This window comes from Semicossyphus pulcher, unplaced genomic scaffold, assembly GCF_022749685.1.
Source record: "Semicossyphus pulcher isolate SPU_LCO1_2020_fin unplaced genomic scaffold, fSemPul1.0.p SCAF_18, whole genome shotgun sequence".
NCBI lineage: Eukaryota > Metazoa > Chordata > Actinopteri > Labriformes > Labridae > Semicossyphus > Semicossyphus pulcher.
Genome location: NW_027211691.1, coordinates 26,519,805 through 26,530,000, shown reverse-complemented (window position 1 = coordinate 26,530,000; position 10,196 = coordinate 26,519,805). Strand labels below are relative to the sequence as shown.

At 47.7% G+C, this 10,196-nt stretch overlaps 1 protein-coding gene across 1 annotated transcript in view; it reads right to left on the bottom strand.

Annotated features, from left to right (window-relative positions):
- The window catches only part of LOC138595712 (uncharacterized), a 10,848-nt gene extending 1,032 nt beyond the window's left edge, over nucleotides 1-9,816 (bottom strand). The window contains exons 1-6 of the mRNA XM_069667080.1: nucleotides 9,598-9,816; nucleotides 4,811-5,032; nucleotides 2,026-2,105; nucleotides 1,344-1,935; nucleotides 316-495; nucleotides 176-198 (exon numbers count right to left, since the gene is read on the bottom strand). Of these exons, the coding sequence (XP_069523181.1) occupies nucleotides 176-198; nucleotides 316-495; nucleotides 1,344-1,935; nucleotides 2,026-2,105; nucleotides 4,811-5,031 (1,096 nt within the window). The 5' untranslated portion in view covers nucleotide 5,032; nucleotides 9,598-9,816. The remainder of the gene's footprint in view (nucleotides 1-175; nucleotides 199-315; nucleotides 496-1,343; nucleotides 1,936-2,025; nucleotides 2,106-4,810; nucleotides 5,033-9,597) is intronic.
- Between the last annotated feature and the right edge of the window lie 380 nt (nucleotides 9,817-10,196).

Here is a 10,196-nt window from a genome sequence, read left to right as displayed (position 1 = left end):
CAGGAAGGGGCTCAGTCATTGTGACGTTGCACAAACGGCAGCAGTCTTTAAGCTTTAGAGGCCTTTTATCAGGACCCTCCAGCAGTTTCTCCAGCTGTTTGTCTATTTAATGAAGCGAGGACTCAAAGCAAACTTTAACCCTTTCAGTAAGTATGAACACAGAGTAAGTACTCACCAAACTGTTCTGGACTGCAGCACCTGCAAACACACACCATACTATTAAAGTGAAAAAATGTACTCTGCCATGAAACAGGTCTGATCTTGATGCTGTGACTCTTGTTTGATACGGCATTAACAGGACATGAGGTCACTCACGTGGGTGGGGCCTGGTCACTGCGGTAGCAGTGGTCGTGGCAGTCGTTGTCTCGATCGGAGGAGGCGCGGCGGTTGAGGATGTGGAGCGGGATGTAGCCGGGTGTGGGGCCGAACACCACCAGGCGGCCCTGACCCAGAGGAGGCTCGATGCCGAGGTAACAGAAGGCACACTGCTTCAGACTGCGGGGCGAGAGACACCGACCGACAGAGACGGAGCGAGAGAAGGAGCAGAATGTTTGGTTATCACAATGAAACTGGTTACCGATTCATTTTCTACCATCAACAAAAGTCCCAGACCCTGCAGTTCCTCTGGTGTCCACTTGAGGCTGCCTCCAGCAGTGAGTCAGTCCCCATAGAGCCCCATGTTAAACTTTACAGCAGAAATAAACATGTTTACAGCCTGGTACAAAAAACAGTTTGGGTCTCTATAGCTCATTTCTCTCTTCATGACAACTGTACGGGGAGAATCTTTATACAGCTCACCTGTTTACATTATATTAAGGCTTAAAGTGATGCAGCATTAGGGGCGTGGCCTCTTTGAGTGACAGCTGGGAGCTGCTAGCTGTCTGCTAGGTGTCCCCTCAGCTAACTCAGTCACTGAACGTAACCTCTGGGCCGTGTTTGTGCTGTTGGAGCCTTTTGGAGATTTGTTCATGTAAATATCAGACAGATAATCTGTGTGTGCTTTATTGGACGAACAGACCGTCCAACACGTCTCACACACTGTTGATACACATATTGTTTTATTTAGATGTTAGCACTGATTAGCAGCTATCTGCTACACTGATTTATTTGTGGCAGCATCACACGTGGCCTCAGCCTAAATGTTAAATGTGAGGCTTCAAAAAGTCAGTCGACAAACCAACATATGACATCACCATGGTTACTCCCATTATTTAACAGTCCTTTTTAACTGGGTGGAACCTCGGCCTTATTCTAGCCTGGACCTTAACTGAAGTCTGACCCTGAAACAGCCTCAAACTGGTCCTCATAAAGGTAGACGTACACCAGCATACACACACTCTCACCGCTTTTCAGTGTGTCCCAGGCTGGGGGTGGGCGAGGCCCCGGAGTCCTCCGACAGGCACCGCTGGAAAAGAGGAGAAAGAGAGTCCTCCTGCAGTTGGGGGCAGGGGGAGACCGGGGGACTGGAGCAGGGACTCAGGGCGGGACTCTGCTCCATGGGACTGGCCACGCCCACTTTTGTCTCCACGGGAACAGTGCTGGGACTGCAGTCTACTTCCATTAGGGCGGGGCTGGGCGGGTCCTCCATCACAGGATCAGGGGCTGGTCTGGGGCTGGAGGCAGGGCTGTGGACTGGGCTATGGTTTTGGGACCCTGATGGGGAGGGGGGCAAGGGTCTAACTCGAGGTTCTTCCCCAGGACTGGGACCTGGTCCGGGGCTGGGGGCCGGGGACAGGGCAGAAGCAGGACTGGTTGGCCCATCCTCCTCGGCCCTGGGAGCTGGTTCTGGGCTGGTCTCTGAGACTGCAGGGTCAGGGTGAGGGGGGTCAGGGTGAGGGGGGTCAGGGTCGGGTTCAGGATTTGTGTTGGATTTTCTCCTGGTTGTGGATCGACGGCGTCCTGTTGCCTTCTTCTCCACCCTCTCCTCCTTCTCCTCTGTGGACGCACACACAAACTCAGTCAGCACAAACCAAACCTCACACATGAACAACAGACACGCAGTGAGCCAGAGGTCATCATACACACCTGTCGTCTGGGGGGGGTTCTTCTCTGTGGTGTCCATGCATTCTTCATCCTCTACCTGGGCTCGACCTCGACTCCGCCCCCTGCACGCATGCACACGCACACACAGTCAGTTTAAAGATCCGACTCAGAGGAAAGCTGACCACTCAAGCAGTGTTGTCGTCGAGTCACCAAACCTCGAGTCAGAGTCGAGTCTCGAGTCCGCAGTGTTTCAAGTCTGAGTCGAGTCCGAGTCACCAAAGAAGAATCCGAGTCGAGTCCCCATTATCCGAGTCCGAGTCCTCAAGGTTTAATTAGGTTGAAACTAAGCTGAGCTTTAACTCTCCATCATCTGTGAGTCCATGTTTGTACTCAGGTCTTAGAGGGTGTGATGTCACGGAGCCAAATGATCAATAAATGATTATTAATGATGTTGAGCAGCTTTCAGGTGATTTCTTTATTGTGTTGTATTGATGTATAAATGTCTTCAACTATTTACTTTAAAAGAGAAGCTGTTTACAGCAGCAAAACTACAAACTGATTTAAACTGTTGTAAAATGAGGGGACAGAGAGAACTGAATAAACTTTGAGCATCTTAAATAAGAGTCTGAAGACAGCGCTGATGGAGCTCTGACTGCTGTTACACTCCAAACTATCTCACTGTAACCTCGACTGACTGAGGGACCTTTTGGATGTGTACAAAACACTTTTCATGTAATTATAATTAGATACTGACTGATCCTGTCTGCGTGTCTACACATTTAAATCATCAATGAAGTGTCAGCGCTGTGTGTCGTGCGTAAGCGATCACTGCAGGTGACAATCTGTACATCACTACGACACACCTAATGCTGCATACACATACCTACAGTGACAGTAACGTAGCGGTACATTAAACTTTGGTTTTATTAACATCACATATCATCCAAGTATGCAGAGATTCTTTTTGTGCACTTGCACTCAAAGTATCTACGTAGCTTTCTAACATTTGGGTTAAATCTATGAAAGCAAAAGGCACGGTTCCTGGAGCACGAACAAATGCACGTGACGGCCCTCACTCCAAACTCAATTATTCAAAACAATAAAACAGTCCTGTTCGTTGTCATAAAGTGGGTCTGTGTGTTTGATCACGTGTGAGGTGAATCGATGGCACATCGCTGTTCTACTTGGTAGTTGTAGTCTATCCTGCAATCAAAATCCATATCCTGGCTGCGATGAGTCTATACATTCAACACCAATTCCCACAATTCCTGGGGAACAATCCCATAATTCCTATGCTGTTGCCTCTACAGGATTGGGGCTAGGCTAGCTTCTAGCTAAAATTGAATGAGAGTAAACAAGGAAGCGTTATTTTCAAGTTCTGAACCATAATCCCACACGACCCCACCACAGTGTTGTCAGACACTTATTATAACTGCGCTTGTAGTGGCTGTCTATTGGCGTCTGCGCGCTGCCCCGTTTAGTTACATTGTATCTCATGTGGCGGCTGCCGGCCGGTGCTCCCTCCCTGAACACTGGATCCATTTCAATGATTGTTGTCTCCACTCGTCACTTACACACAAACACATGGGAAATAGGAAGTAGTCAGTCCCGAAGTTATCCTTTAATGTCCTGTGCCGGTCGTACCTGTTAAAATGGTGAACTGCAGTAATGGTGGTTGTTTGTGTGCAGCCCTGCTATAGCTAGCTAGCTAAGTAACGAAGCCAACATTAACTCTGAATGAGTGAGCGAGCTCAGCTGGCTTGTGTTCAATCCTGTTGGAGTCTTCCATATGCATGAATGACATCATGCTAACATGACATCATGCTAACATATAGAGCTCAGCCAGTGTAATGATGTTTAGCTTTGCGCCTGTGTGGAGGTCAGACTGAAGGTACCAGCCAACAGTCTGTTTGGACTCAGCAGGGACTTCCGGGTTAAATAAGTTCAATAGAAACTTAATTAAACGATGCATTCATAAATGATCAATAATACAATTAACAGTAAGCTGCTGCCCGCCAGCTCTTTGTGTCAGAAAAACACTTTCACCTGAACTTTGACCAGGTGTTCAGGTAAACATGATGACATCACACCAGCCTACTAGATCCAGCAGTGTGTGTGTGTGTGTGTGTGTGTGTGTGTGTGTGTGTGTGTGTGTGTGTGTGTGTGTGTGTGTGTGTGTGTGTGTGTGTGCAGCAGGAGGCAAAACCTGGACCAGACTCAGTCCAGCACACACCTCCTCCTCCTCCCTCGCTACTCATTACCCAGGATGCAACTTAACCACTTCCTCTCCGACACATCACACCCTCTCACACACACTCACACACAGAAATTTGAACTCTGAAACAGCAAAACACAAAACGCTGCCGTTCCTGAGGGTCCTAACAGCGTCACCGCATTTGGCCACACCCGCTAAAATACCTGCTTCCTGTCACTGAACACACCTGATTTTACAGGTTTCATTAAACAGACCCTGGAGAAAACACATTCACCACTGTCAGACAACAAGTGATGGTAAATAGCTAGCGTTAGCAGCTGTATAATTCTGTAATCCTGATCAGGATACCCTGACTACGTCCCTGTGAAATGTAAAGTGTTTTTACTGAACAGTTTTTGAGAAAGCAAAAAGGAAATGACTTTTCCAAGTGCCTCAGGTGGTTGATGTTGGGCCCTGCGGGGGCATTTAGAAGGACAGAGCCGCTCAAATGTTTAGCACCTCCTCAGACATCCTGTTTAAATGTGGCTCATGACTGTGTATTACAAAGTCACACTCAACTGATACTGGACATTTGAAGCTCTCAACGCTTCATCATCCACACATCAGACTTACTTCTTCCTGGATTTGGGAGGTGGGGGTGGGGGTGGAGGAGGAGGAGTGGGAGGAGCAGATCGGCCACTGCTCCCATCTTTCCGAGGACGCCCACGAGGCCGCCTCTCAGGGGCGGGGCTTGTAGCTGCGGCTTTGGCCAGCTGAGCGCTGCGTCCGGCCCGAGTGACGGGAGGGGCCGGTCCTCTGTCCCGAGGCTCCTGAGACTGAGCCTCAGATGGCATTCTGGGTAAAAAGAGAAGGAGACAAGGAGAGAGGAGTCAGGTTTGGTCGTCTCCCCAACACCTCCTGTTTATTAACCACCTGGTTTAGCACACAAAAATGTGATTCTGCTGTATGGCAGGTTGTGAGGTACAAATCATCAGAGCCTCTGCAGCTTCAGTTCCAGCTTCAGACTCTGTAGGTCACAGACAGAACTAACACACTGACATCTCTCATTCAAAGGTCTGATGGAAACCAGTCAGGACCATGTGGACTCAATCACTAACCGTTCATCTTGTCACCTCCATCAGCTGCAGATAACAGACACTAACCAGTGACAGCGACAAATTCACTGAAGTCTTCCTTTAAATCTGAAATTGTCCGTTATGAGCTGACGAGCTTCCTGCTGCTGGAGACAATGCAGGTCGAATGGTGCTCCCTGAGATTCTCCTGCTCGTCTCTACTGCGCGTCACCACTGCACGTCTGAACTGAGCTCTACTGCACGTCTGAACTGAGCTCTACTGCACGTCTGAACTGAGCCTCTACTGCTCGTCTGAACTGAGCTCTACTGCTCGTCTCTACTGAGCTCTACTGCTCGTCTTTACCGAGCTCTACTGCTCGTCTCTACTGAGCCTCTACTGCTCGTCTTTACTGAGCTCTACTGCTCGTCTGAACTGAGCTCTACTGCTCGTCTCTACTGAGCTCTACTGCTCGTCTCTACCGAGCTCTACTGCTCGTCTGAACTGAGCTCTACTGCTCGTCTCTACCGAGCTCTACTGCTTGTCTTTACCGAGCTCTACTGCTCATCTCTACTGAGCCTCTACTGCTCGTCTTTACTGAGCTCTACTGCACGTCTGAACTGAGCCTCTACTGCTCGTCTTTACTGAGCTCTACTGCTCGTCTTTACCAAGCCTCTACTGCTCGTCTTTATTGAGCTCTACTGCTCGTCTCTACTGAGCTCTACTGTTCGTCTCTACTGAGCTCTACTGCTCGTCTCTACTGAGCTCTACTGCTCGTCTTTACCGAGCTCTACTGCTCGTCTCTACTGCTCGTCTCTACAGCGCGTCACCACTGCTCGTCTCTACTGAGCTCTATTGCTCGTCTTTACCGAGCTCTACTGCTCGTCTCTACAGCGCGTCACCACTGCTCGTCTCTACTGAGCTCTACTGCTCGTCTTTACTGAGCCTCTACTGCTCGTCTATACTGAGCTCTACTGCTCGTCTTTACCGAGCCTCTACTGCTCTACTGCTCATCTTTACTGAGCTCTACTGCTCGTCTTTACCGAGCCTCTACTGCTCGTCTTTACTGAGCTCTACTGCTCGTCTTTACCGAGCCTCTACTGCTCGTCTTTACTGAGCTCTACTGCTTGTCTTTACCGAGCCTCTACTGCTCGTCTTTACTGAGCTCTACTGCTTGTCTCTACAGCGCGTCACCACTGCTCGTCTGTACCGAGCTCTACTGCTCGTCTGTACCGAGCTCTACTGCTCGTCTGTACCGAGCTCTACTGCGCATTTTTACTGAGCTACTCTCAGGTCACGCCTGGAGAAATACAACCCACCACAGTTCAGTGAGCCTGGAGCACAGCATTCTGACCCACTGACAACATGTCAGTCATTATGACCAACAGCTTATCCAGCCAGTCACAGCACACTTCCTCAAAGAGTAAACATCAGTGACCTTTGACCCTGCTGTCCCTATAACGCTAAGTTTAAGGTTATTCCTTTTTATTTCTGAAGCATGATTGGCTGAAGGGTTTTTATTATTTTTGCAGCTTCAGGTTTCAGTCAGTCCATTATCCCTCCGAGAAACATTAAAGATGTGACTAACAGTTAGAAACTTTAATAGTTTAGTTTGAAACTTTCAGATGATGCTCTTTATATGAACTGAGTCCGAGGTGACGTCTCAAGACACCATCCTCTCTTCTGATTAGTGCTGTGATGTGTTTGCAGGAGTTGCACAGGGTATGCTGAACAGCTGTGCAACTTGAGGAGGGTTGTAAATACTGCGGTGAATAAGATTGTGATATTGACTGGCAGCCACCATGACCCGCAACTACAGAGTCCAAACCAGATGCTGCATGACCTGCAGGAGATCAGCCAGAGCGGCTCTTGTTTTCAGGTTCTCAGCACCTCCATTCTGTCCGGAGCTCAAAGCCTCATCTGCAAAGTGCCAAAAATGTCTAATGCTTTAAATGAAGCGTCAGGAGAAAGTATGGTGGCTGAGGGAGCTCAAAATACATGCAAATAAGGTAAACAACAATAACACCGTGATGAGAACCTCATGGTATTGAGAAATACCTGTGCAACACACCTGGACGTGAGAAGTCACTACTGCATGATGCTGGAACCAACCACACACACAGCATTACTTCCAGCATGTTCACCACTTTGTGTGTCTGCTGTCATGTTCCACTGGAACACTGACTGATCTGTTGGACTCTAAAGGATTCCTGGTACTGACAGGGATGGGGAGGAATACTCCAGTAACGTAACGTGACACTACTCACGCGCATGCGTTGTGTTCAGCGAAAGTAGTTTAACTCAGTTACATGCACCATGTCAGCCGTGACCAGGAAAGTGATGTCTGGAAGTACGTACAAAAAGACGATGATAGCGTGCTGTGCAAGATATGTGGTGATAAACTATTAGCACTACTAGTTCGATGCTTAAACACACGCTCTGAAAGCACAGGGAGAAGCCAGCGGAGACAGACAACAGTCTCACATCACATCATTTGCTAGCCCTGTTAGCACGTGGGATGTGACGATACCAGAGCGGAGAAGATTAGCCTGCTAATAACGAACATGGTGACTGGAGATATGCTCCCATTAAGTGTGGAAGGAGAAGGCTTCATGAGCCGGAGTACGAGCCACCATCACGCCAGACGACAGCTACGAGAGGGGAAGACATGCGAGTTACATGTGAAGCAACACAGAACAGAAGTCCGTACGGTCCGCTACCGCTGTGACGTTTGACAACAGAATGTTGTTCAGTGCATTGAAGAATTGCACTTGTTTTCTATTGTAGGTAATTTATTAACATTCATGTAAATGTGTTAGTTAATTTTCTCTTGCAGGCATATAGCCTACTATTTTTTACGGTAAAAAAATAGATGATTTTCGATTACTCGAATATTGAAATCACTGGAAATGCCCGTCCCTACCGACAATGTTCAGATACCAGTACATGAAATGCCCCTGATTCTACCTAAAACGCAGGATCATTGTGTGGCCGTGCATCGGTCTGAACCCATAATAAATTATCCCAGAAATAAAAAAAACAACTCATTTCCCTGGAAATCACTTCTTCTTCTCATCTTGAACAGCAGCCTTTACAGCGAGCTGCCACCATGGAGGTATCATGGCTTCTACAAGGAACTACTGTTTAAGAGCTGCAAAGAAGAACTGATGTCATTTATCATGTGACAATAACACACAACAGAGCAGTGCTAGTAATGATGCTGAGAGCTTCACTGAACAAAGCAGTTAGACGTTAAAAATGAACAGACACAGAACCTCCAGAAAGGCTGCCAGCAGAGCTGCTGCTAACATTAGCTTAGCTTCTTTGTAGACGATCGGCTTGTTTATAGCTCAGGAGTTATCGTTATCATTCCAGATACTCTTTAATACCAGCAGGATTATCCACAGAGGTCTCCTCCTCTCCAGTACAAAACCCCTGTTATTAAAACTAATAAACAATCTGAAGACAGCAGCTTCATGTTAAAAATCTGTTTCTCTTCAGCGTTCCTGAGCAGATATAGTCTGCCATTAAATGTACAAAGTTGATAGCATCATATCCCATCCATACAGGGTTAGCATTATACAGCTGATATCTTTTAACTCTTACACTGATGTCTGATCAGACTCTGTATCAGCCATTCAGTGTAATTAGTCACATCTACTGCTAATATCTGACATGTTCTTCTGTTTGTGACTTATTGTTGAGGACAGCAGCCACAGAACACAGCTCTGACTACACCTGAAACTAACTCCTTAGCATTCACATGTGGCTAGCACAGTTAGCATGTCACAACAGATACAATTTGTCATGAAAAAATAAACAGCGGATTGAATCGTTTTCTAACAGACAGGGGGTTAGCATAGCTCCCAGGGTTAGCATACGATAAATGTTGAGGATGTGACTGTGTGGTTAGCATGCTAATTAACCCATCTGTCAGAGGAGTTATAACGGACATGACACTGTTTTATCAGCCTTTAGCAGGTGAGTGTGAAGGTAGAGTGTTAAACAGTTACATTTCATTCAGACTGCAGGTGTCACTCAAACATGATGAATTAACTGCATGAGTCTTTAAAATAAACTGAAGTGTAGAAGCAGAGCAGTTAGCCTTTAGCAGTTAGCTTCCTCGGACCGCCCAGTTGACTGATCACTTCTCGGTTAGCATTAGCATTAGCGAGCAGGCTAGCTGTTAGCGCGCACTACAAACGAGTGCATCCCGGCTCCTCGGCGCGCTTATTCACCGTCCCTCTGTAAAGGTCGGTGACTGGCGTTAAGTAAAAACAGGAAGCTGTTGAAAAACTACGAAGCAAAGCTGCACAGGTGTCGACAGGAAGGTGAAGAAGCCTTCTTACTGATTTGATGCAATTCTCTTTTTCCTCTCCAGCTTTCAGCCAACTTAAACCGACGTGTTCAGACCCAACAGCGAACTTCTCCGCGGTATAACATCTGGTTCATGAGTCTGCCATGAGAAGATTCTCCGACCAAACATTCCCGTTGGTCGTGGAAGAAGAAAAAGATGGCTTTGCTCTGAAAATTGACGAAAAATTAAAGTTGAAGCGGTCGCTCCGTCATGGAGGCCATGTTTGGGAGCGACCGAAGCACCGCCTGTCAGCGACAGCAGGAGAAGTAGGGCCAAGAAAACATGAACTGCTGTACGGAGCAGAGACGTTTTCCGGGCAGAGTTTGTGTTCTCCGCCCGGACAGAGGCAACATTCACCGGTAGTGGCCGTTTAAAATGTGAAGGTGTATCAGCACCTGCGCCGGACTGGGCTTATTTGTTTGTGTTGTGTAAAAAGTGTGTCTGACCCTGCGGAGGGATCTGTTGGAGGGCTGCTCTGGTGAAGCGGTCTCTGTCATCAGACCTGAAGTCCCGGACTGGATCCGCGAGGAGCCGGACTGCTACTGCACGTGCATCAGTTATGGCCCATCTCATCATTATGCAGCTTTTAAA